A 25,864-nucleotide genomic window follows, 5' to 3' on the forward strand; every position below is an offset into this window, starting at 1 on the left:
AGGAGCCGGCCGAGCTGTGTACACAGGCACGGCCTGCGAGCTGCCCGCGAGTCCGAGTTCAGAGACGCGCGGTAGCGACTGAACGGCGTATGGACTGGATTAACTGTGGCAGCTTTGCGTGCGTGGTCTTCTCACGTTTTGACGTGCTTTTTTAGCGGTAGGCTCGTAACGAAATGTGTTCTGTCGTCCTTCAGATGTTGAACTTTGCAAGCGGACGTAGCTGTAAGCATATTTTGTAATCATGTATTGCTCGCTCGGACTGTTTTGTAGTGATGCTCCATATGAATCACATCTACATCCTGTATATTTAATCACAGGGGCTCAATACACCCGAACCGTGAGTGCATTCTACACCGGTTTGGTCACCGAGCTGCAAGGACGAAACGACGGAGGAGTCCACCGCAGTTTGACGCTTTTGGAGAGCCCCCACCCCGCGTGTCAGTCGCCGACAAAGGTGGCGCTTTTTGAGACCCCCCACCCCGTGTGTCAGTCGCCGACAAGGGTGACGCTTTTTGAGACCCTCCACGCCGTGTGTCAGTCGCCGGCAAGCGTGGCGCTTTTTGAGACCCCCACGCCATGTGTCAGTCACCAACAAGCATGGCGGCGTGGATGTTCAGTGACGGCCACGGGGCCTGCGGACATCCCCTTGCCTGCATCTGATCGGAGGCGGACGACATGGAGGCTTGGCGAGCCATGCCTGAAAACGCAGTCGAGCTGCGTATAGAGGGGAATGAGTCGGACGTCCAGCCATAACATGGCCGCTCCGATGTTATGAATGGGCAAATGCGTTCTGGGAACACGATAAACCGATATAGAAAACTACTCTATTAGGTTGACAATGTGAACACTCATCGGTTAGATGTTCTAACGCCCCCCCCCCCCCCCCCCCCCCGTTTATCCACGACTTCTGGAGCAGGGCTGCGCTGAGGGGTTTGCAGCAAATCTTCAGCAGAGGTCTAGTCTAGACTCCAGCTTTGCTGGGCTCCTCTGACCAGTCAGCCAGTGACGCCGGAGGTGGTCACGTGGCCCCCTGCCGCAAACCAACCGCCGCCACTGAGGGGCGTTGCCAGCTCGTACTGAACCAATATAGATGGCAGTATCAATGCAAATAGATTCATTGTAGCAGCTGCGTCAAATCTAAATTGCCTTGCTGAGACTGACTCGTTAGGTAGCCTTGGACTGACTAGGGGCCGTGGGCTGGCTGAGGTTAGTACGGAAGACTTCACTAGAACGTCGATGTGGAATTTCGTTTCGTTTGGCTAAACCATTGGTAAACCTCACCTACTTCATTTTCGGTTAGTGCTATATACCTACCTGATAAAAAGGAAGGCAACATTGTGTACAGTGTCCTGCCGCGTGCGTACACTACCACTGGGAAATTCCTAAAGACAAATATAAAATCAAATCAAAGGTGAGCGAGGGGGAAGAGCAGCCAAGGGCAGTTATTTTGCAGGTGACCTGTTTTTTGAAAGGTGTGCAAATGGTTGTCATTGATGCTGTATTAATATAGCCAGGTTTTGAATGGATTTGAGTGTTTTTATTTATAGTAAGCATGCTAACATGCCAGTCTGCAAAACATGGTGGTAATTGATGAGACAGGTGGATGTTTTATGAGCTTCAATGTATCATGTTTGGGTGACACCACTATTTTGATTGGGTATCACTGACTCACTTGACAGTTCCATTGCCAGGGTTACTAGGTGGGGAGGACATCCACCACTTTTGGCAAGAATGCAAAATGTTGACTATTGGTATCCAAGGCAACCAAATTGCTCTAGTTTTCCTCCTCCCATGACAGTTCTTTCATATCAATTTAAAAAGATTAAATTGGCAATTTGTAATCTGTTAAGTGTGCACATATCAAGATGTTCTCAGATCCTGGGATTATAACTTCTTGATCTCATTGCATTACTTGAATAATTCCATGACTTCTGCATGCATTGTGTGTTGTATGTATATTTCATGTGTTAAGAACTTTTTTTAGCCTTATTCAAGTTGTAATTTAGCTCTGCATTATTTAACTCTTCTGTCATGTGCTGCTGTACAAGTAAATATGGCACTTTGCACATGCTTTGACAGTGTCACCTGCTTCCATGTAGAGATGCATGGATGATGATGCAAGGATTGATGTCATAGTTCCATTACCGTATTGAAGGGGTGGCTGACGACCTTTTACCCCGGTAACTATCAGATCAGTCACATCAATTTTGTTTGATTGGTTCAATGATTTCACTTACATGACTCACCAGCAGAGAGGTGAGTTTGTGCTCATTGCATTTGAGCAGGTAGGTTGATACAGCTATTAGGTGGGTGGTGTTTTCTCCTGCTTTAGTGCAGCATACAGCATTGAACTCTCACAACACTTATAGCATGAGCAGGAGGGTGTAACTCCCATTGCCGCAGAAAATAGATTGCTTCACTTGAGAAAACCGATGGACCGTTTTTTACACATCTTAGCAGTATAGGTCCATCATTTTGCACCCCACCATCATTGGAACTGTGAATGACAGCTGGAGGAATGGTGGTGGAACAGTAATGTGTGGATTAGGCCCAGCTGGCTCCTCTACATTGTGTTACCACCATGTGATCACAGAAACGAATGTGAGGAGACCCATGGTCACTGCCAGACTATGAGAGCTCCAGTGCTCAGCTGGTGCCAATTGTCCAGATATTGACGTTGGCCGCCAGTAGTGACTCGGAGCGCTGCTGCAGGGTCACGATGGAGCACGTGCCATTCCCGGGCCCGTTCTCGCCGCCGGGACACTTTGGCGGCCGTTCGCCCTTCATCAATCCGATGTGCGGCCACTGGTCATGTCCGCTGACCGTATCACATCACCACTGCAGCCAGTGCGGCTACGGCAGCGCCGAGGTGAGGCGTCCGCCGCCATCCATCGCCGCCGGCCGCAACTTGGGCTTCCCAATGTCGTACAGAGAGGGCGCTGTTTGGCACTCGCTGGTGGGTACCGGATTTCCCGGGGATAATGAAGGATCGCAAGTGTGACAGGTTGACCTTAACCTTGGTGGGCAGATGGCCGCTGCCCGACACTCGTGACCGCTTTCGTTGCTTCTGGTTGCCAGATGGTGACTGCCAGACACTCGCAACCGTTTTCGTTGCCTCTGGTTGCCAGATGAGCCAGCTGAGGGTGCACTCGTGCCGGCGACCCTACGGCGTGGACCTGCCGCCCCCTCCTCCGCCGCCGCCGCCGCCGCCGCCCACGTTCTACCAGCCGGGGCCGCCCTCGGGCTACTACCGACCACCGCCAGATGACAGGGGTAGGATAGCCTGGTTATGCCTCTGTACTGGGGACTGGTCTTCTGGTCTATCTGGGGGACTAGACCTGGCTGCTGCCGACTGCCCTCTTCACAACGGCGACCAGTCGCAGTCACAAGACCAGATGTGGGCGACGGCGGCAGTGGTGGTCACGATGCGCACGCGGGCTGTGTCTGCGCACGCCCAGCTGCGCGGCTGGCTGCAGCGGCTACCGATGCGTCTACCGGCTACCGATGCGGCTACCAATGCGTCTGTAGAACGTTCGCGGACACCGGAATCCTGAGACTGGCTCTCGAAGCTCGCTACGTTGGGGACTTGGGAGGACGTGATGGACTTCGCTACTAGGGGGGAGGGGGGCAGGACCTCGGCTTGATTGGCTGGTGGGGTAATGATACATTTGGACGGATGTGTGGGCTTGACCTACCACCTGAGTCTGCCCAGCTGTCACCTCACGCACATGCCGTCTCTCGCGCGTGTTTCGGATCGTTCTGGAAGTCGTTGCCTATTCTGTGCGGGCCAGGAGAGGAAACGTCTAGATACATGAAAGATAGCTCGGTAGTTGCCAAGGACGTGGCGTGGGAGAAAATGACATGTCCAGATGACATCCGCGCTGCAGTTGCATTTAAAAAATAATGTGGATGTCGTCTGTGGACACCGATAGCGGCCCGGTGCGCCGGCGGCGTCACTGCGATGTGGAAACCAGGCAGGCACCAATTCATAGCTTCCGCCCAAAGTCCAGCTTGTCAAGCCATTCGACCCACGTCGTCTCCGTGACGGCACCGCAGCGGTGCTGGGCTCGGTCCCGTGACTGAGTCTCCCCCCCCCCTTCAAAGACTACGGCGCGCTGGCCGGCCGCGCGTTCTTCCCAGCGGCGCCGATCCTCGGGCCGCAGTACTTCGCGCCGCCGCCGCCAGGGGCGCAGCTGTACCGGCCGACGCTGCACGCCCCACCGCAGGGCATTCCGGGTGAGCCTGCGCTGCCGGGGGTGGCGAAGAGGTGACTGCTGTCTTGTGTTGGTGGTGGTGGAATAAAGGACTGGTGGAGTTGTCGGTGTGAGTTATTCATTATCATGTTGTGAAATATTTATGAAAGACAAGATGAAATGTAGCGTGTGGTGATAATGTGGTACAGATAGGCGTAGTACAGTTACGGGATCGTTGGTAATATTCGTAGCAGTTTCGAAGCAAGATATGTTGTGATAATGGCCGTAAGCGCTTAATGATGTTATTTGTTTCGTGGACCGACTAAGTATTGTTTTCCTGCGTGGAGTCGTGTGCATGTGTCTCCAGCCGCATCGTCGGCTGCGGGGCGGTCTGCCTGGTCCCCGCGGTCTGCGGCCTGCGTGGTCCCGCCACGGTGTCACTCTCGACGTCCGTTCCGCGGCGGCCTGAGCCGAGCCCCGCCCCGCCTCCGGCCACGGTCCTGGCTCTGACATTGGCCCTGATCGCCAACATCAGTCCCGACCCCGACCCTGACTGGGACGCGCCTCGACAGAGGGCCCGGTGCCGGCGGCGCCGCTGGACTTCTCAGCTGAGCGGCGCGGCGCCTCTCCTCCGGTCGACGCCGAGGCGTACGCGGCGCGGCGCTGGCTGCCGCCGGGACCGGCGCCGGGCGGCGGAGCCGGCCGGTGGCGCGGCCGAGCCGGCGGAGCGGGAGCTGCCGCCCCGCGCGACCCTCCTGCCAGCTGCAGGGGCGTCCACCGGCCGTCGAGCCGCCGCCGCCATCGCAGCCGCAGCCGCAGCCGCAGCCGCCCCAGCCGCTGCAGCCGCACGCAGCCGCAACCGCAACCGCAACCACAACCACAACCACAACCACAACCACAACCACAACCACAACCACAACCAGCAACCGCAAACCACAACCACAACCACACACGCAAACACAACCACGACCACAGCCACATCAGCAACCACAACCACAACCACAACCACAACCACACATACAAACACAAACACAACCACGACCACAGCCACAGCAGCAACCACAACCAAAACCACCACCACAACCACAACCACAACACAACCGCAACTTCAACCGCAGCCGCAGCCGCAGCCGCAACCGCAGCCGCAACCGCAGCCGCAACAGGCGGCGGTGGTGGCTGGCGAGCCGGTGGTGACGACGGCGCCGGTGGCGCCCCCTGCGCCGGCCTCAGCGCTGCAGGAGAAGGCGGAGCCAGCCTCACCGGGCGGCCGGGCCCGGCAAGGAGAGGAGGAGCGACCGGAGGATCGGGATGAGGCCGCGCAGGACCAGGTGAGTGAGAGGGGGGGGGGGGGGAGGGGGAGGCAGTAACTCCTGGTGTGCCGGAATAGGCAGGTGGCGCGACCAGTGCAGGCTGGGCCCCTGCGGTGGACGTCGACAGGGCTTGGTCCGCGCAGCAGCGGCGTTCATAAGAAGCGATGGGGTGCGCGTGGACAGATTGGGGCTGCCGCTTTAGGCAGGCTATAGGCATGTGTTCGGTTTCGCGTCGTTCTTTCGTCTTGGCTCTTGGTCACCGAATGCCGAACTTGTGCTCGACTCCGCCTTGGCTCCGAATCGAGTCGAAGTTTATTCCGACTCTGCCGGGAGTTAAGCTACTCGGCTAGCCCGCCATCAGCTGTCGTCTCAGACCACGCTCCCCCCGCCAGCGCGCCGTGGACTCGCCCGGCTCGCCTGCCGGTGGCGGCTCCGCCCTGGGCAGTGACGGTGGCGCGTCCCTGTCGCCCATCAACGTCGACATCCAGGTGCACTGCCTCATCTGCAGCACCCGTGTCAACCCGCAGGCCGACCAGTACTGCGACATTTACCTGGACAACATCGTCACCGCCCACTCGCGGCTGCCTGTCTCCGAGAAGTTGGGGCGTGTGCTCAGGTGAAGACCCGGACGCAGTGCTGGGCAAGGGTCTGCGATCTCGGGTGGGGCGATGCGCGAGCGGCGGTAGTTTTACGTTCGCGATCTGTGCGCCGTTTACTGTTACACACGCTGGTGCGCGTCACGCCCGTCTTACGCTGGCGTTTTTGCGGGTCGTGCACGTGCACAACACGCCGTCCGAGAGCTCGACAGAATGTCGTGTGCCGGACTGCGCGTCCCTCCGGCCGTGGCTGGTGCTGGCACTACAATCGCACTGTTCTGTATATGTCTGACGATGTTCACGTGAGCTTGCTCCACAGACAGCCCGTAATGGGATAGTGTAGATCATGCATGCCTTTTACCGGAAGCTTCTACCATAGATGTGTAATCCACAACAACTCACGCGCGTAGATGTTGAAGCGTCCGTCTGCCTGTCCGTCGCCTCAGGTACCACTTCTCCCCGGAGCTGCTCTACAGTCACACACTGTGCAGGCGATGCTTCAACATTATCAACGGCATCGACCAGCTGGAGGGCCGGCTGGAAAAGCTCAGGTCAGCATCAGTGGCGGCGCGATCAGTCAGGGAGCTCTCACTTCGTTGGATCACTGACAACTGATGTCGACAGAAGCCAGTCGGACAGAAGCGTCGGTCGACAAAGGCTTGATCAGTCGCACGTTCCTATGCTAGGTCACTTCCCTTGCGGCGTGTTGGTCACCCCTGCCCAACGAGCGCGAAGAGTCATCGATACGCGTCCAACGCCGTGTTGGGTCTTTGTTACATGTGAGTGTGAACAACCAGTTTGCGATCATTTTTTTGAAGTATGGATCAACGTGAGCGAACTATTAAGTGGATAAATAACGCGCTTTATGGTCTGTAATAGCACATAATCAGGGTGTTTGAGGGCGCGTTTTGATGCCGTACACCTTCGCTTAAGCACTTACTCCTCTCACCACGGCGGTGTTTTGGGAAAACGGTTGTTTTCATTCCTGTCTTTGTGAACTGCCGATATTTGTGGAATTCGGTTTGGCTCGCGGCTCCATCTGGCCGGTGACCATCCGCTCACCGCCAGTGGCGGCTCCATCCGGCCGGTGGCCCTCCGCTCCCCGCCGGTGGCGGCTCCATCTGGCCGTGGCCCTCCGCTCCCCGCCGGTGGCGGCTCCATCTGGCCGGTGGCCCTCCGCTCCCCGCCGGTGGCGGCTCCATCCGGCCGGTGGCCCTCCGCTCCCCGCCGGTGGCGGCTCCCGAGGGGTGTGCACAAGGACAACTTCAGTATCGATCCGTGGAGAAAGCGGGAGAATTTGCGTGAGGGGTAAGGGGTTTCGCCATGGGAAACATTGAGTGCTTTGGCGAACATAAAGATCATCTGTTCATGGCTTAACACGTCGGTGGTACATTTTAAGGTTTCTTCCTGTTTTCGGCGCGCTTTCTCTAAATTTCACCGGTTTCTAGGTCGGGAGGCATGTTACAAGAATGGGCGTAACTCCACGTCCTCGTACCTAGTCTTTTGCTCGTGACACACATCTACCCAGTTGGATTCATAAGGCGGCGTTTTTCGTCATCACACCGCCGGACGTGAGGTTTGTATGCGCCGAACACGGCGGCTGTAGAAGCCCGGCTGGCCCGGAGAAGAAGGCTCGCTCTGATCCGTGTCGGCTTCCCATAAGGCGTACCATTAACTCAACTTTGACCTGGGCGCGGGTTCTGACGGGATGTAGAAGCCCACAAAGGCGGGGACACGGTGAGCTGGCTTACGGATGGAAAATGGATTGGCCCAGTGCCGGTTTTGTGTGGGACAGGAGGATGACTGGCTGTCGGAGACCTCAGTTCCCTCGCTGGATGTGTCGCGGAGCGCACCACTTCGTTGGGGGATCATCCGCCAGCTGATCGGCGCTAGCCCACACTCCTTCGCCCAGCGGTGACAAACGGCTCCCGCCAGTGCTTTAGTCCGCGTGGGAAGACCCGACTGGCTCGTACGGCCGCCTGAGTAGGCGGCAGGCCGGCGCCCCTGGCCGCCGCCAGTTCCGCCGCGCTCGGCGGGAGGCGCCCGGCGACGCGGCCGTCTGAGCCGGCTCCGCCCGTGTCGGCCTGAGTTACGGGCCGACTTGGAGCGCGGACCGGCGCCGGCGGCCGGACGGCCCGCGCTCTCCACACGGGGCGGCGTCCTGGGGGAGGGGGGCTGACCTCGTTGGAGGCGTCTGTTACGCCGCGCCGCGCTGGTGGCGGCGGCGGGCGGAGCTCGCAAGGCGCGGCGGCGCGGCGGCGCTCGGTGTCGGTACTGGGTGTGCGAGTCCCGTATCCAAATGCTTTTGATGTCTATGTTTGGACCGTGAATGTGGAGTTCTATGACAGTGACTTCTTAACGTGTATTTTGATAGTGGATCTAAATACGCTCAATGATTTCAGTTTGGTGTCAGCCTTGGGGTCAGTAATAAGAGCAGAGTGTACCGTTTGCCGCGCCGCCTGGTTCTGGCGCTACGTCCGTAGTGCTGAGACTAGCTGCCGTAGCACGCCCGTGGAGCGTGGGGAGTGACGCGACGCGAGAGTCGGACGGTCCGGAGCCGAGGGTCCGACGGTCCGGAGCCGGGGGTCCGACGGTCCGGAGCCGAGGGTCCGACGGCCCAGAGCCGAGGGTCCAACGGTCCGAAGCCGAAGGTCCAACGGTCCGGAGCCGGGGGTCCAACGGTCCGGAGCCGAGGGTCCAACGGTCCGGAGCCGAGGGTCCCACGGTCCGGAGCCGGGGGTCCAACGGCCCGGAGCCGGGGGTCGGACAGTCCAGAGCCGGGAGTCCGACGGTCCGGAGCCGAGGGTCCCACGGTCCGGAGCCGAGGGTCCGACGGTCCAGAGCCGAGGGTCCAACGGTCCGAAGCCGAAGGTCCAACGGTCCGGAGCCGGGGGTCCAACGGTCCGGAGCCGAGGGTCCAACGGTCCGGAGCCGAGGGTCCCACGATCTGGAGCCGGGGGTCCAACGGTCCGGAGCCGGGGGTCGGACAGTCCAGAGCCGGGAGTCCGACGGTCCGGAGCCGAGGGTCCCACGGTCCGGAGCCGAGGGTCCGACGGTCCAGAGCCGAGGGTCCAACGGTCCGAAGCCGAAGGTCCAACGGTCCGGAGTCGGGGGTCCAACGATCCGGAGTCGGAGCGCGGGCTACTTTAGCCGCGCGATCACTCTACTACTTTACACTACTTTAGTCGGCGGCCCCTCTGTACTTAGATGCGGCGTCGGAACGAAGAAATAATTTCCTGTTGTTGTCTGTGCGTGTCGCCATACATGAGCCGGTGGTGTAAAGGCGGTTGGTCCCAGTCACCCAGGCCATCCATGAAGCAATCATTTACTCATGCACCACGGTCTTCGCCTACGCTCGTGCTGGTTTGAATGCCATTAGATTATCTGCAGTCAATGAGCGGCTACAACGCCTGAACGCCCTCTGCCTGTGGCGAGGGGTGACTGCAATCGTCAGCCTGTCAGGCGGGGTGGCAAACACCGGAGTCTTACTGACACGGGAGGCATCGGTCGTGGGCGTTTTTGTTGCTGGGTTAGCGTCTTCAATAAACGAAAAGGAGGAGCTGCCAGCTGAAGGCTGAGTGTTTGCGCACCACTCGGCGGCGAGCACCGTCCAATCGGCTCTCAGGAAATCCCAGCGGGGCGAGCGAATACCGGCGAGTCGGCAGCCGGACGAGGCAACAGCCACTGCTGCGTGGGGAGTGTCACGACATACCACACAGACCGCGCAGCCGAGTTACGGCGCTGGTGGAGCAGGTAGTGCTGGAGGCGGCTAATGATGGAGGCAGCGGCTGATGCCGGACCGTTGTGCCAGATGTGGGGCGGCCTGCGTTTTTAAAACGTACTGGCTATTTCTGTTGAGTGGACTCTCCAGCCACCCTCACCTCCCCCTCCTCCCTCACTCTCTACGCCGAGTTGTGGAAGTTAAAATCACCAAGAACATGGATGGTATGTGGTGGACGCTGCAGCAGACTACCATGCTCTGTCGTCAGACCCATCCGGCGGGGCTAAGCACAACATTGCCGTCGCCGTGGGGACTCCCCAGGTGGACAGCAGCGATGGCTTACAGGCCAGCATTAACAACGAGTTTGCAGCAAGGGGCACATGCATGCTTTGTAAAACCCATGCCACTGTGGTCAATGGCATCTCATCTGCCATGTTTTTTTTTGTACATGCGACGGCATGTGATGACCCGAACCGTGTTCGAGAGACCTTGGTCCCCTGCGGTACGCTGCGGCTAAGTTATAGAGGGCACTGGAGAAGACCGATTGTGATAGTTGGGCTACATTGCCTCGGAGACCTCGAATCTCCTCTGAAATTGAACTCCGTGTCCGAGGTTTACAAGTCAGCTAGAAATATGTCATCTGGTCTAACAATGGGCGCCATATGACCGGGCTAACCGGAGCGCCCTAAGGCCCAAATCATCATCATCATCATCATCTGGTCTAGAAGTGGCCGGCAGCCCAGCGCTCCCGTTTAGACGCTCAGCTTCAGTAGAGCCCAGCCGGTCCCCGCTGGGCTCCACTGAAGCGGGCCCAGCTGGTCCCGCTGGTGGGCTCCGCGGCAGCTGAGGCTGGCGAGCTCCGCCGCTGGAGGTGGCGTAGACCGGGCAGGAGCGCGCTCAGTCGCCGGCCCCGCCGCTGGGGACGGCTGGGTGGACTGACTTCGCCCGTCATCACCACACGAGCAGCCGGAGGCTCCCCGTCACTGACCCTCCCGGCCAATGGGGGGAAGGGGGGGGGGGGGCTCGATTGCTGCCCGACCCTGACCCGTGGGGCCCAGGCCAGCCTAGCGACCCTCCGACGATCCTCCCGATCCAGAGGCCGCGGACGGGCGTCGGCTTCAGGCGGGCGGCGGGAGGGAGTAATCGCCGAGGGTGGCCGTAGGGTCCTCTCCGCCTCCGGCACGTGGGGACGACTGGTGGCGTGAGGGCCGCTTGCCGGCCGGGCTGGGGCGCGCAGCGAGAGGCCAGGGCCGAGGTCCCGGCGGGCCGCGGTCCAGCCCTCCTCTCCTGCCCGCTCCACCCCTGGGTACACCTCCTCCGCCGGCGCCCCCCCCCCCCCCCCCTCACAAACCGCATCCCCGGGCCGGTTTACTAGGTGCGGCCCGCAGAGGATCCTTCACGAGCGTCCGGCTTAGATGACGTTGCAGTAGTGGTCCCCTGAGCCCCTAGTGTGAATAATCACCCTAATGCAGTGTCATACCCTCGCGTCTCCAGAAGCATGCAAACCCGTTTGCGGCCAAAACTCGCGCACTGGGCACGGCCACCGAAGGGCTGCACCCTTTGCTCTGCCGCTGCGTCTCATTACGATTTCGTGACGTGGGCTTCACTGAATCGACACGGGGTCTCGGCACTTGGTGCCTGACACCAGTACACTTTCTACACGTTCCAGCACTTTCTAGCCCTTTCAATGAAATATCAGTAAGACTGGCACCTACATATAGCACATCACGGACTTGGGAGCATACCGGCATTTGTTTCAGGCATGTCCACTCAGGTATGATTGGCAACCATACCTGAATGGTATGGTTGCCAATCATGATCATATCGGAGAATGCAGGTAGCCACCCCACCACTTGTCCTCTAATATTGACCGAAACGTCTAGCCTCTCGCATGTTTCTAATTTCCTCGTCCTTTGAGGATGGACTCGCGGCTCGGCCGTCGACACCTCGAGCTATTTCCGTTTGGGGCGCCGAACTTCGAGAAGCCTGCTCACGGCGGAGAGGCTTAGTGTTCAACGGATCGGTTTTCCTTCGCCGTTGGGTCGGTGGGACAAATCATCAGAGACTGCGGGAATGGCTCGTTCGCGATAGTGCAGTTGGTGGTGGGATCAGTGAGCCGACAGTCCATAAGTGTGCTGTATGCTTCGGGGCTCTGGGTTCCCGCCCAACACTGGTCTCTGGGTCCCCGCCCAACACGGGGTCCAACTGAGTGTACTGTATGCCTCGGGGCTCTGGGTCCCCGCACAACACGGGGTCCAACAGATTTCGGGACAGGGTGTCCCGAAATTTAGGTGCGGTTGTATCGTCCTCACCAACAGAGAAAATAATTGAGACTGGTTTGTGATGTATTTGCCTATGTAATCTCCACACAGTCGTATACGCTGCCGCATGCGCTCCGGCATGCCGCTCGTCAGGCTGTCGAAGGTTTCTGCTCTGATCCTCCGCCACGCCGCTTGCACGTTTGTAACAGGGTCTTCTCAAACGACGCCGGTGACGTCTTGCCGAACTCCTCCTTGACGATCCCCCAGAGATTCTCGATCGGCGACATGTCGGGATTGTTGCCTGGCCACTTACCCTTCGCCCAGAAGCTCGGGAAGTTGGCACAGCACCAGTCCTGGGTCTTCCTGGCGTGATGAGCTAGAGCGCCGTCCTGCTGGAAAATCGCACTCGACATGTTTGGCAGAAGTTTGACCTTGGTTGGAGGGCTATTTTCCTTCCTCCGCTGCATCGCTGAGATTGCGGTCTTCTCCGGTACCCCTTTGAAGTAGAAGTCGGCGGTGGCGGTCTGTCCTCCGGGAGCTGGTGTGGCTCAGAGAGTCCTCTGTAGCTTATCATACCCCAGACAAAAAATATTTACCTTTTGTAGCTGTTTTAGCTGCTTCACTGTCTCGGCAATCGGCATCTACAAGCTGCTGTTTACCCAGACCCGGTCTCTCTGGCTGTTAGGGTCTTGGAAGAGCTCGAAGGGCGTCTCGTCACTGAACAGAGCGCGTCTCCAGTCCTGAACGGACCAGTTCTTGCAGGTCTTGGTTGATTCCAGCCGCCTGCGCTACTGGTCCACGGTAAACGTTGGATGCAACCTGAGCTGGAGTAGCTTCAGTTGCGGGCTGGTCTTCAGATACTGGTGGACGGCCGACTTGGAAACTGTATGACTCTTCGCCGTCAGTTTTCTCGCCGGGGTTCTCGTCGAGTGGCGCCTTTTGAATGCCAACTTGGCAATGGCGTCCTCTGTCACTCGGCTCAGGGCCGACTTCCGCCCACGACCTGCGCGATTTTCGAGCGCATCTCCTGAGCGGTCGCGAGCCAGCCGGTGCCTAAGATCGATGGCTCGTGCTCTTTCACCATTGGCGATATGCGGACTCGACGCCTTGGCTGGACTGGTGTGTGTGCTTGCGTGCGTGCGTGCGTGCATGCGTGCGTGCGTGCGTGCGTGCGTGCGTGTGTGTGTGTGGGGGGGGGGTCCCACCTTGGGGAGCGGCACCGCCATGGACGCCAGTTCGTCATACACAGGCGCCTACAAAAAGAGTTGTCGCGGGTCGCGGTGGGAACGCATTGACGGGAGTCAATGGCTTAGGCCACAGGGGCTAATCTGACGTATCGGGCATGGACCGAGGCCGGTTCCACTAACCTGGGAGAGGCGAAAACAGTGGTCAGCCCCCCCCCCCCCCCTCCCCAGCGACTGTCGCACACCCTCTCTAACCACTAGCCCTGACGACATCACGTGACCATCTGCTCTGGCCGCACCGAGTCTGGCGGGACATCCACAGTGAGACATGGCTGGACCAAAGGCGCGTGTTGAATGACTGCCTTGGTCAGCCCGTAAGACGGTCTTCTCAGTAGCCAGGAGCGCCCCCCCCCCCCCCCGTCGGTGCCGGGGGGACAATGGGGCGCGTCAGTTAAGCTGAAGCCTACCATCTGGTGCGGAGGCATTGCTGGCCACGGCAGCCAAATTGCCAGGCAATACTACCATGCTCAATGGGGAACCGCGCTAGCGCAGTGCTAAACAGGACATTGATGGCGCATTTTCTCTGGTCTGTTGAGCGTCAGTCATCGGCTGACATGAGAAGCGATGATAGCTGGCGAGCGTCGAACCGGCCTCCTCCCTCATAAGGTGGCGGTCACATCTGCAGAGGTGGTGGCGCGGCTTAATATTCCGCGCCGCCGTCATCCGCAGCGGCGCGGCATTCATTTGCCGCGGCTTAATGACGCTGTCACGGCCGCTGATCCGCGCCCGCTGCGCCCCCCAGACGGATCAGCGCCACCGCCGCGGCGTGTAGCGCCCAGTGTTTGCCCGGGCCTGGGCTCGGTAAAATGGAGAGTTGTTGTTGCCGGATGTCGCAACTTTGTGGGGAGTTTGCGGCTGTTCGGCTGCTGGTGCGTGCTCGGATGGTGGCCTGGTCTCGTCCGGGCGGAGCTGGCGGCCCCCGGCCCCCGGCCCCCGGCCCCCGGCCCCCGGCCCCCGTCCCGTGCCGCCCTCTGGGTCTGCAGCGCTTGAGGACGCGTCGGGCGCCGGCCCTTTTTCTAGATTGGTGTCCCCCGCCCCCACGGGCACGGAGGGTGGTTGGTGTGATGTGTCATATGGGCCGTATACTTGGTCTTTCGGTGCCTGCGCGCCGGGAGTGGTCCCCAGCAGCACACCAACTGATTGCGTGGAAACGTAGGAAACGTGGCACAGCACCTGTAGTATTTAGGGGCGGCGTCTGCTGTAACGTTACAACTGCTATGTCAAGTGGTTACGTGGCGTGCCATGAAGTCCGCTTGGAGGTGAACTTGTCGCCACAATTGCGGTTGCGATGGGCTTGGGCAAATGCGCTCACAGCTCGCATTGATGTTCAGCCAGCACCTGCCGTTTCAACTTGGTCTTGACGTCAGTCCGGTCATTGCGTGGCCCGTGGCAAACGACCTGAGCATTTTCAGTTGGATGTAGCAACCTGCGCCTCGCAGATTATAAGCACCCTTCCCATTTACGTGACCCGGAAGTCCCCTTACACGTACACGCGGCCATGAAACCCTCGTGGACGTCCCAGCGGTCCAGCGATCCCGTTCCCCTCCGCCCAGCATTCCCCGTTGTCGGTCTGGTGACAGAAAATCCCGTGTTCCGACCTGTGACGCAGGCTCCCCTCACTCGTCACTGTCGCCCAGCCGCCTCCGTGACCGGCACTGCGACTCAAGCCTCCGTGACCGTCCCTGTGACCTAGAATCGGCTGCCACACTTCCTTGTACCCATCACCGTGACCCCGTTTTGCCGCCCGTGACTGACGCTCGTGCTTCCACGCGCTGTGCTTTCCGCCTCAGTCCCGTCCAGTAACCGTGATTTGTGCCAAGCCCACGACGCTGCCTTGTGGCGGCCTTTTCCTGACCACTTACGGAGGACATCCTCTCTCTGACGACGGGCTTACGCTCGTCTGGCAGGCGGGTACCAGCACCGAGGCCGACACGTGAGGCATGGAGAGTGGTGCTGCATCGCACTCGATGCCGTGGGAGACGCTGCTGATGGGTTTAAGGCGGCCCAAAAGTCGACGCGCGGTTGGATGCCTACCATCTGCCATCCCTGCCTTTCTTGAGAGGTCTTAACTTGGTATGAAAACGGATGAAGATAAAGACGAGTGGTGCTGGCATTAACTGTTACGATTGAATTTAAGGTGGCGCCTGTGGGGAAACGTCCTCCCCCTTCGTGCTAATGGCGCACCGGAGAAAGATAGAAGGAGAAGAGCGAGGAGTGAGATGCGATTAGATTGTCCTTAGCTTTATCTTTATCAGTGGGCAGTGAGCGTGACGTGACGGTCCCTGGCGCCTGGGAGACAAGTAGGTGCTCGTTAAAAGAATGTTCCAAAAGTGAAGGCAGGAGCATGGCAGAAAGGGCAGCACTTCTCGTCCTTCGGTTTGCCTGCCTGCTTGTTGGATCTAGATCTGTTCGCACCTCGTGTCGCGCTCTTTTGCACAGTCACTGACATGGGATCGTCTGAACGGACCCTCTGAACGAGCCGACCTGCACGGTGCGCAGCGCGTGAACCACATTTGCTGTATCTTCTAGCACCGCCCTGGTACGGGTGAGATCAAAGTGGTCAGGCCTTGCGACAGCCCTCGCTGACCTCCCCCTTCCCCCTCTGCCGCCCCCTAAAACCGCCCCTAGCGTGCCCTGACCAACCCCGAAAAGCTCTTGGATGCCCCTGCCCCACGAAACGTTTTTGGAAAGCCTCGGAATTTTTCTGTGATCTTTTTTAGTCATGGACCTGCCCGTGCCTTGGCCCTGTTGAACCTTAACCACGACCAGCGCTGCACCCTCGGCCGATCTGAGCTGATCTCTGTCGGTGCCAACAGGTCGGAGGTGCGCCATAAGTTCAGCGTCACCTGCCAGGAGCGCGGCCTGGACGATGACCACTTCCCGCCGCGGCTGGAGGCGGAGGCAGCACCGCCGCCGCCAGTCGGCTGCCACCCGCGCCGTGCAGACGTCGCCGCCGCCGCTACCGTGGCAGTGCGGCGCGTGCGCGCGCGCCTTCCGCTACCGCAGCGAGCTTCGCCGCCACGCCGCCGGCCACGGTGGCGGCAGCCGGCGGCAGGCGGGGCCAGCGCGCCTGCGCTGCGCCGCCTGCCGCTGCGGCCGTCGACAGCCGCGCGGCACTGCTGGCGCACGTCTGCGCCGCGCCGGCCGCCGCGCGACCGACGTGCGCCGGCTGCGGACGCGCCTTCACGTTGCGACGGAACCTGCTGGCGCACCGGCGGCTGTGCGGCGAGGCGGGACGCGCCGAGCGGTTCACCTGCGCTGACTGCGGCCGCCGCGTTGTCGGCCGACTCAATTAACCCGCCGCCACGTGATGGCGCATGAGCGCAGTCACCCGCACGTGTGCGGCACGTGCGCCAAGGGCTTCGCGAAGCCGAGCGATTTGAAAGCGCCACGAGAGCACGCACGAGAAGGTGAAGTCGCACGTGTGCGAGGCGTGTGGGAAGCAGTTCTCGACGGCGTCGAACTACAACCAGCACGTGGCAACGCGTGCATCGCGAAGAGAGGGATTCGCGTGCTCCGTGTGCCCGAAGACGTTTTCCTACGGCAGCCTCGCTGAAGATTCACATGAAACGCCACGAGGGCGAGAAGGCCTTCAAGTGTTCGCAATGCGCGAAGGAGTTCTTATACAAAAATAATCTAGTCAGACATTTAAAACTGCACGCTGGGGAAGAGGCCAACAAGTGCAAACACTGTGATGCCACGTTTAAGAAGAAATCAGCCCTCAAAGAACACTTACTTACGTGTTTTTAAAACATTTTATGGAATGATGTGATCGATTCGTTTGATGCAGTCATTGTTGATATTCACGTGATGGACTGTGTCGTTATAGTGGCGTTTGTGTGCCTGTACCTATGCACATGCGTACCTTTATTCCTCTAATGCTATGTGGAGATATGAAGTTGGTGTTCTGTAACTGCGCAGCTGGGGGACGTGCTGCTGTTGTGTAGCAGGCCGGGCTGAGAATAGCCTGATGAGCGCGGCAGTTGCCATCAGGGAGTGCCTGGTAGTCCACAAGTGACGGCTCTTCTGAGGTCAGAGGTCTGAGGCCTGAGGTCAGGCCACCAGCATGGTGACCGCAGTCACTGATCCGCAGTATGCGCATTATCCGTCACATTTGCCACGATTATATGGGAGAGTGTCGAGGTCTCGGTTGTTCGTTGGTATTCTGCGGGACGGGTCCGATGCGTCGCGTCACCGGAGTGGCCCGACTCACACCGTACGGCCCGGCTCGTTCCCGCTGGCTGCGCTGTGTGAGTGGAGGCTGTTGCCCAGAGCCTGCAGGCGGCTCCAGTTGAGACGGACCGGGCCGTCTGTGGCAGCCATCCGGCCACGGACCCGTGCTGGGGACGTGGCTGCCCCGCCTGGACTGGTGCCCCCCACCGGCCAGCGACAAAGTCGGCGAATGCGCATGCGCCGTGTCGCCCGCTTTGGCTCGGTGGCTGGGACAGGCAATCATCAGCTGTTGCCTGACCCTGCCTGCACGGGACTGACCTAAGCGCAGATCGAACCAGCAGCAGTGGTCGACACTGGACTTGACTCTGGTCCTCCGCACTGTCCTGCAGGGGCGGCCGTCAGTCAGGAGCGACTTCAGGCTCAGTCATACCTCGCGGATGCAGGTAAAAAGCTTACAAGCGGTCCCTGTGGTCTGCAACACCTAACGACCGCAGAATCTGCCTGGCATTCTGCGGGCTTCAGCTGCTGCGGGCTGCACGTACCAGATTAGAGAGCTAAAGGCTGATACCCGTAGTGAAAAGAACTCTGCCCACGCTCTGAGGACGTGCGGGTTCAAATATGGTGCGTCTGGCCCGGGATGGCTGACGGCTACAGAATCTGCAGCGGATGTGTAAGGCGTCACCGGCACGAAAAGATGCGTAATGATTTATCTTAGTTGAACGCGCTGTGACGTCAGCGATTCGCGCCGTTCCTGTCTTTCCGTAGCCGCTTGACCAGCTTGTAAGGAATTTGCGGAATGATGAGGCGCCACGGCCAGGCTAAGGACACGTAACTTACACCTTGTGCTCGTTTATTCTCTATCAGCATCACATGTGACTATTTACAGTTCTGAATGTACACGATGTCAACAGCAATGGAATCACGTGGCACAACTATAGGTCTCATAACTGTTGACAGTCTGCTTATAAACGAGCACAGCACGACTCTAAAACCGCGGCCGAGCCGGCACGTTATTAGTTATCTACCGTGGAAGATCCTTGAAGGCTACCAGTCGTTACTTGGACCACGTCACTACAGTCTGTCGGCGTGCGCGCGGCGCTCAGAAGTGGGTCGTCGCTTGCGCAGCCGGCGTCGGTGTACCGGGCGGCGACGGCGGCGGCGCCTTCCACGTCCACCGCCGGCGCCAGCGGCGGCGGCGCGCCCTCGTCGGTCGCGGCGAACGCGCCGACCTCTGCATCGGCGTCGGCGCCGGGACGCTCCGGCGGCTCGAGGCCGTTGACGCTCACGCCCTGCGAGTCGGCGCGCACCAGGTCGAACGAGACGCGCGCCGGCGCCGCGTCCGCCTCGAACTCCGGGTTGTCGATCCCCCGCTGGCGCCGGCGTGCGGCAGCGACGGCGTCGACGAGGTGCGCCGCTGCGCCAGGCGCGCCGGCACGTCCAGCTTCGCCTCGTGGCGGCGCTGCGAGAGCGCGCGCGCCAGCTTCTCGCGCAGCGACGGGCCGCGGTGGCTCCGACTCGCGCACGCGCTGCACCAGCGTGCGCAGCGCCGGCGGCGCGTCGTCAGCGACGTCATGCGGCAGCGGCGCCGACGTCATACTGCTGAGCGGCGCGTGCGGCGCCCGTTTGAAGTCCTCGTCGGACATGGAGCGCGCCGGGACCTCGCAGCTGTTGGACGACTTGGACCGCGAGCGCCAGCTGAGCACGGCCGAGAAGGCCGACAGCGCCGACATGTTGCGCTTGGGTCGCGGTTGCGGCGTCGGCGCCGGCTCCTCGGGCCGCGGCATGTTCGGCATCGCCACCAGCAGGTTGAGGAACATCTCCCGGCAGGCGGCCATCATGTCGTTGATGGTGTCGGGGAGCGGGCGGTGCGAGGTCTCGGGCAGAAGGCGCGAGAGCGCGGCCGCCAGCAGGGTCAGCGCCCCCACCACCACTCCCACCCACTTGCTGAAGGTGATCTGCCAGCAGGCCAGGCGAGGCTTAGTGTCATGCGCTAGGGTGCACACGTGGAGGCAACGCAGGTGGGATCGTAACCGGACATGGAAACCATTCTCAAAAGCAACTCACGATACGCGTACCAGTAAACTGGGCACGCTGGACATCAGCGAAAGCATATGTGACTCATTCCCAGCACTGGCAAACATGCTCCACGTGTGAGGACATCGTCAAAATGAGCTGTGAAGTTGTGCTAAAAAGCAAACCAGGCAACCAAAGTCAAACCCGAGATCGACTGACCGCCTGACCCGAGTTCAACTGCGCGCCTGACCCGCGGTCAACTGCTCGCCCGACCTGACCCGAGCCCGACAGCTCGATCAGTCCGCATTTATTTTATACGCATTATTCCGATATTTACACGCAGCCAATCCCGGCACGTCCGCGAACTGGCGGTTTCGGCGGAGGCGGCTGGGAGTCACGTCACAGTGTGACGTGACTCTGGGGTACATCACAGTGTGATGTGACTCTGGGGTACATCACAGTGTGATGTGACTGGGGTACATCACAGTGTGATGTGACTCTGGGGTACATCACAGTGTGATGTGACTCTGGGGTACATCACAGTGTGATGTGACTCTGGGGTACATCACAGTGTGATGTGACTCTGGGGTACATCACAGGGCAATGTACCTCTGGGGTACATCACAGTGTGATGTGACTCTGGGGTACATCACAGGGCAATGTGGCTCTGGGGTACATCACAGTGTGATGTGACTGGGGTACATCACAGTGTGATGTGACTCTGGGGTACATCACAGTGTGATGTGACTCTGGGGTACATCACAGTGTGATGTGACTCTGGGGTACATCACAGTGTGATGTGACTCTGGGTTACATCACAGTGTGACGTGACTATGGGGTACATCACAGTGTGACGTGACTCTGGGGTACATCACAGTGTGACGTGACTCTGGGGTACATCACAGTGTGACGTGACTCTGGGGTACATCACAGAGTGAATCGAGTGTTTCTGAACGCTGAAGGCCAACCGACCGGGGCCCAATATCCACCACAAACCTACCACCCGACTCATATCAATATGCATGGCCTTTCAAGCTAAGCCGTGGATACTGATTTCACGCCGCGGCCTAATCCCTCGTAAATTTGGTCAGACGGCGGCATAAAAGCAATTCGACGCGGCGTGGATATAGCCGTGGACCACATAGCTGCACAGGACGCAGGCTTACTGGGTTCACCTCACCACGTGAGGCCACGGACACAACCGCGCCTTAAATGGTGCCGTGGTCTTTTTCTGTTCTGGTGCCAGTATATGGTCATAACACGAAAGTGGTTCAATCTGCTCAAAGTTTCTTGAGTCCGGACCCCACCGACCCTAGAGGTGGTTACTTCCGCCCATGGGCACATCACTACGTGGGGCAAGCAGAGAGAGAGAGAGAGAGAGAGAGAGAGAGAGAGAGAGAGAGAGAGAGAGAGAGAGAGAGAGAGAGAGAGAGAGAGAGAGAGAGAGAGAGAGAGAGAGAGAGAGAGAGAGAGAGAGAGAGAGAGAGAGAGAGAGAGAGAGAGAGAGAGAGAGAGAGAGAGAGAGAGAGAGAGAGAGAGAGAGAGAGCGTGACACATACATGCGTATATATATATATATATATATATATATATATATATATATATATATATATATATATATATATATATACCTATCTATATATATAGGTCAATTGTATATGTTGTACATGTATATCTACATATACGGCAAACGCAGCGCCTACAAACGTCAGGACCCAAAACGCTATTACCATGTGGGGATGTCTGTGGCAAGCCGTGGAGGAATGTCAAAGGAATCAAAGAGCACATGCGACAAGGGCACAAGTCGAAGTTTTGCTCTACATGTGTCACTCTGGTTGAAGATGCCGAGTTGCGTGGCTGATGATGGTGCGCAGTCAGTGGGACTTCGCTGCACGGATATTGACAATTATTGCCAGCGTCTGTGAAGCTCGTCCAATTTTTTTCTCTCCGCTCACGTAATAAAATTAGAAAAACGCAGACATTTAACCCATTCGGTTGAATGTCGAATACCTCCGACTGTCTATTGCGTGAGGCAGAACTCATTCAACATCCGGGACCTTGACCGTAAACATCGCTGGCTTCCACTAGCGCAAAATACGACCGCGATTACCACCCGACGTTAGCGGCGGTCCATTGGCCGATGTTCATATGTTTGTATGTACGTCAAAGCGTGGATATGCGAGTCGCAGACAGTTACTTAATCTCGCAATAAATTAAATTACTCGCAATAAGTTATTTCTGCCACTCTCACGGTCAAAGCCGTACCAATCATCGACGGTAAACAGTCGACGATCCAAGTATGACACCATCACAGTTGACTACCGTGCAGGATGTACGCCGAGCGCTTCGACCGCCAGCGTCTTGCATTCTGATTATGGTCTAATCCGGGCGGAATTCGGAATCTAATTGAATGGTGGCCGGGTGCAGGGGAACATTGAGGGGACGCTGAGTGGAAATTTGGTTCTCGGAACGTGCGCAGTATGAGACGAGCTTGTGTGTGAAGATGTTGACGCTGCGTCCAACGGCGACAATGGCCCACAACGCTGCAGGGAAGGCAAGGAGGAGGATAGAGAGGAGAGGAGAGGAGAGGAGAGGAGAGGGGAGGAGAGGAGAGGAGAGGAGAGGAGAGGAGAGGAGAGGAGAGGAGAGGAGAGGGGAGGAGAAGAGAGGGGAGAGAGGGGAAGAGAGGATAGGAGAGGAGAGGAGAGGAGAGGAGGAGAGGAGGAGAGAGGGAGGAGAGGAGAGGAGAGGAGAGGAGAGGAGAGGAGAGGAGAGGAGAGGAGAGGAGAGGAGAGGAGAGGAGAGGAGAGGAGAGGAGAGGAGAGGATGGGAGAGGATAGGAGGGGAGAAAAGAGGAGAAGAGAGAAAAGGAGATGACAAGCTTATCTTTATTTTACCCACCGATTTTCACACCTGGATGGGCAATGGCAATTACCCACCCAGCCCCACAGTACGCCCACGTTCCATTCCACGGCATGACGCTTGCGTGACATTGCCGCGTAGCCAGAGGCATGGTCCTGCACCGCATCCCCTGCCCTCCTATACCGCATCTCGTGATCGAAACTGACGGCCAGAATGAGGCCGACCATGCCCATGGCCCAGCCGCCGTCCACTTCTTTGGAGGCCATCCATCTTCCGTTGAAATAAAGCCCAGAATGATGCAGTGGTGGAGGGAAGCTGTTTTGAGCATGCTGAGCCAAAGTCTGGAGTGGTGCTCGAAAGCCTGAAAGCCGCGCGCGGGCAGACAGCCACAGGCGGCACACCCAGCAATTCCTGGGCGCTGGTGTTGAGACTGCGTTGTGCGTGATGCCCCCGTATCAGCTTCTTAACATTAATGTCAATCCGTGGGTTAAATTTCTTTTTAAATTTATGCATTCATGTTCCTTACCATTCATATTAAATGGGTTGCTGGTCACACGTTGACGAAAGCCCTTCGAAAGCCGGCGATACGATTTCTACCCTTCAAAAGCCGACACTATCCAATTATAAATAGCCGGGAGATCCAAGGTCGACACCAATAGTGTACAGGCTAGCCCCGACATTAGTCATTTCGCGAAGTTTAACCAAGAGCGATACAAAATACAAACACGTTTTCCCAGCTCAGATGTGCACGGGGCGGTCAACGGAACTCTAGAGGCTGATTTGATTGAGGCCTGGGTTTCGATGTGACGGAGAACTGGCGAACCACTGACTCGACCTGCCCCTCATCGGTCATCGGGAGGCAGGGCCGTGTCCGTACTATCCTGTAGACAATCCACTCAAATTTGAATGGGCACATTTAGCAGCGTCGAGTTTCGTTGGGTATATGACACTGTTGCTTAACACCAAATTTTGACGGTAAAACTTCGATAAATTGAGCAATGGGTGTTGCCTTATTCACAAGTTTAAAAACAAAAACGTGAATAGATACGTTCACGTCACGAGAGAGCGGCACACACACGAGCAGCGGAAAGAAAGGAATCCCATTCAGCTTCGAAGGAAATACAGAGCAGCTGGGTCGCAAGGTTCCAGTTTACACTTCACTGACCCCTCCAAGTTAGGACAAAGGCGCAGGCAGTCACAGTTCACACCCAACAAGCACCCATCCACCCGCGTGTCATCTCACTAACTTATGCAAGCGAACCCGTTCAGTCCCGCCGGGATAGTCTGGAGACGACAGCCTGGACCGACGCGTGAACCCGTGTTGGACGCGCGCGAGGGTGCGGGTGAGAGCTGGCTCCAAAAACAGAGGATGTTTTGTTCTCTGCTCGACGTTGCAAGGCACGGCTCTTTCAGCCGCGCGACCCGCTTGAAAAAGGCGAGAGTTTTGAGAGGCCCACTCCCGACTTCCACAAATCTGCCTTCACCCTGGGCCAGCGCGCGATGCGGCGGCGTCGGCTCGTATCGGCTGCGACCCTCGTCGATGACGTCAGATGAGCGACGTGTCCGCACCTCTCCTCGGACCAGCTGCGGCTGGACTTTGGGCACACCCCGATCCGCCTCGATCACTCGTGATGCCGAGCAGTCGGCGAGCCCCTCCCTCCCCCCCCCCCCCCCCCACCCATTGGTCGATCCGTTTGTGGCTGTTTTCGGGACCGTTGGCGGCTGCAGTCTGCGTCTGACAGGCCGAGGGCTGCCCCCTCCCCACTCTCTCACCTCCTCCCACCCCGCCCACTCCGACGTCCTGAGTCCCGTCTAGGGGCTCGAAAAACGTGTCTCGAAAACAATGGCGGCGGCTGGCGGACAAGGCGCGGGCGAAAAATAACGCGGCTTTGGAGGCAATTTTTCATTCTGCATCCGACCACGCGGCTTTAAATGCACAGAAAGTCGACAGTAAGGAAACAGCGTAATAGATTGGCCGGCTGGCGGCCTGGAAAGGATTCGCCATCGTGGGGAGCAGCGAAACTGATAAAGCGGCTAACGGCTACGCGAAGAATTCCTGGAACAGCCCGCTGGGTTATTAGGGTGGCGGGTTTCCTGCGCACGGCGGCGGAAACAGTCATTTGGCCTCCAGCGCATCTCCCCATTTCCAGCACAGGGAAGGCCGGATGTTTTTTACCGCCAGTTATCCACGAAGAAGGGGAGAAAGATAAAAAAGGAATGGGAGGTTCTAAGTAGGAATAACACACGTCGGCAAGCAATTACAGATTTTGCTAATGTTGTCCAACATTTAGCCCTCATTTCTTTTCATGCCATGATGTTGCATCCGATGACACATGCATGCTTACTTCACGCAAGCGGTGCTTCAAATAATCCCGTGCGTCTATCGGATTTTCTTTCCCATGTGATTGTATTGTCAATATATGGTGCATGTACACCAATACTTGTGGCCTCGACATTTTGCGGTATTATGGCGGTTTAAATGGTTGCCCACTGTTTCAGGCATCTTACACCAGTTTCTAGACAGGCCATCAGACAGATCCTGAATCTACCTCCCTTGGCCCTGACTGGGACGCTGAGACCCTTTGCATCCCCTGCATCGCCTCTGCCAGTCACAGACCCACCCCTCTGCATCCCCTCCATCCGCCTCTGCCAGTCACAGACCCATCCCTCGGCATCCCCTTCATCCGCCTCTGTCAGTCTCAGACCCTCCCTTCTGCGTATTCTACATCCGCCACTGACAGCCACCGCGGGCTGCTCCTCACGGCTGTGGTCCGTGTCTGCGAGCCGCATCAACAAGGCGATTATGTCGGATTAGGAGCCGCTCACCAGCCCGATTGTGCCCTTCGGCGGGGAGGCGAGGCCCGGCGCGCGGCATGGCAGCACCGGCCGCCGCCGCTCGCACGCCCAGCCGTCGGCGCCCGTGCTGATGACGCCGGCGGGAGGCGAGGCCCGGCGCGCGGCATGCAGCGCCGGCCGTCGCCGCTCGCACGCCACCCGTCGGCGCCTGTGCTGATGACGCCGGCAAGGAGGTGAGGCCCGGCGCGCGGCATGGCAGCGCCGGCCGCCGCCGCTCGTACGCCAACCCGTCGGCTGCCTGTGCTGAGACGGCCGGCAGGGAGGTGAGGCCCGGCGGCGGCATGGCAGTGCGGCCGCCGCAGCCGCCGCGGCCGCCGCGCTCGCACGCCACCCGTCGGCGCCCGTGCTGATGACGCCGGCGGCAGTGGGTGGCGCCACTCCAGCGCTGTGGACGGGGAGCCTCCAGCTCCGGCCGATCTGTGCCGCGGATCGGGGTCTCGGGCTTATTTTGGTCGGTTCACGGGGCGTGAGAGTTGTTTGTGGCAGTTTCTGCCTCGCCAATCCATGTTAAGCACGCCGAAACTAACCCCAATCTGGGGCTCCGGCCACCAAACAACCTCAAAGGCAATGAAAATAGCAAGAGGCCAATGGACCTTTATCCTCAAATACCTCTTCGCGACCCACTACACATTTCA

At 58.7% G+C, this 25,864-nt stretch overlaps 3 protein-coding genes across 4 annotated transcripts in view; 2 read left to right on the plus strand and 1 right to left on the minus strand.

Moving 5' to 3' along the window:
- Positions 1–1,193: 1,193 nt before the first annotated feature.
- Positions 1,194–4,110, plus strand: LOC119096021 (uncharacterized). Of its 2 annotated transcripts, none has more exons than XM_037218886.1 (3): positions 1,194–1,206; positions 2,713–2,869; positions 3,129–4,110. In XM_037218886.1, exons 2-3 carry the CDS (start codon positions 2,720–2,722, stop codon positions 3,552–3,554), a joined length of 576 nt encoding a protein of 191 aa, XP_037074781.1. In that variant the 5' UTR covers positions 1,194–1,206; positions 2,713–2,719; the 3' UTR covers positions 3,555–4,110. The 2 variants fall into 2 exon arrangements, with proteins under 2 accessions (XP_037074781.1, XP_037074780.1); XM_037218885.1 differs by lacking the exon at positions 1,194–1,206 and adding an exon at positions 1,359–1,411.
- Positions 4,111–4,472: 362 nt separating this feature from the next.
- LOC119095665 (uncharacterized) lies at positions 4,473–17,620 on the plus strand. The gene is made up of 6 exons (XM_037218523.1): positions 4,473–4,478; positions 5,357–5,521; positions 5,896–6,119; positions 6,546–6,650; positions 16,142–16,263; positions 17,598–17,620. The coding sequence occupies exons 1-6, from the start codon at positions 4,473–4,475 to the stop codon at positions 17,618–17,620; spliced, it is 645 nt and encodes a 214-aa protein (XP_037074418.1).
- A 526-nt stretch (positions 17,621–18,146) lies between these two features.
- LOC119095666 (organic cation transporter-like protein) overlaps positions 18,147–25,864 on the minus strand; it is a 75,474-nt gene continuing 67,756 nt past the window's right edge. Inside the window, exons 9-12 of the mRNA XM_037218524.1 lie at positions 19,050–19,453; positions 18,934–19,012; positions 18,728–18,868; positions 18,147–18,155 (exon numbers count right to left, since the gene is read on the minus strand). Coding sequence (XP_037074419.1) covers positions 18,147–18,155; positions 18,728–18,868; positions 18,934–19,012; positions 19,050–19,453 — 633 coding nt within the window. The remainder of the gene's footprint in view (positions 18,156–18,727; positions 18,869–18,933; positions 19,013–19,049; positions 19,454–25,864) is intronic.

The sequence above is a fragment of the Pollicipes pollicipes genome, unplaced genomic scaffold (genome assembly GCF_011947565.3).
Source record: "Pollicipes pollicipes isolate AB1234 unplaced genomic scaffold, Ppol_2.1 Scaffold_4219;HRSCAF=4965_pilon_pilon_pilon, whole genome shotgun sequence".
Classification (NCBI taxonomy): Eukaryota; Metazoa; Arthropoda; class Thecostraca; order Pollicipedomorpha; family Pollicipedidae; genus Pollicipes; species Pollicipes pollicipes.

Coding starts and splice junctions, on each gene's coding strand:
- LOC119096021 (XM_037218886.1), top strand. CDS start 2,720: ATGGAGCACGTGCCATTCCCGGGCCCGTTCTCGCCGCCGGGACACTTT. Junction 2,870..3,128: donor GCGGCTACGGCAGCGCCGAG/GTGAGGCGTCCG, acceptor TCTGGTTGCCAG/ATGAGCCAGCTGAGGGTGCA.
- LOC119095665 (XM_037218523.1), top strand. Junction 5,522..5,895: donor ATGAGGCCGCGCAGGACCAG/GTGAGTGAGAGG, acceptor TCCCCCCGCCAG/CGCGCCGTGGACTCGCCCGG. Junction 6,120..6,545: donor AAGTTGGGGCGTGTGCTCAG/GTGAAGACCCGG, acceptor CCGTCGCCTCAG/GTACCACTTCTCCCCGGAGC.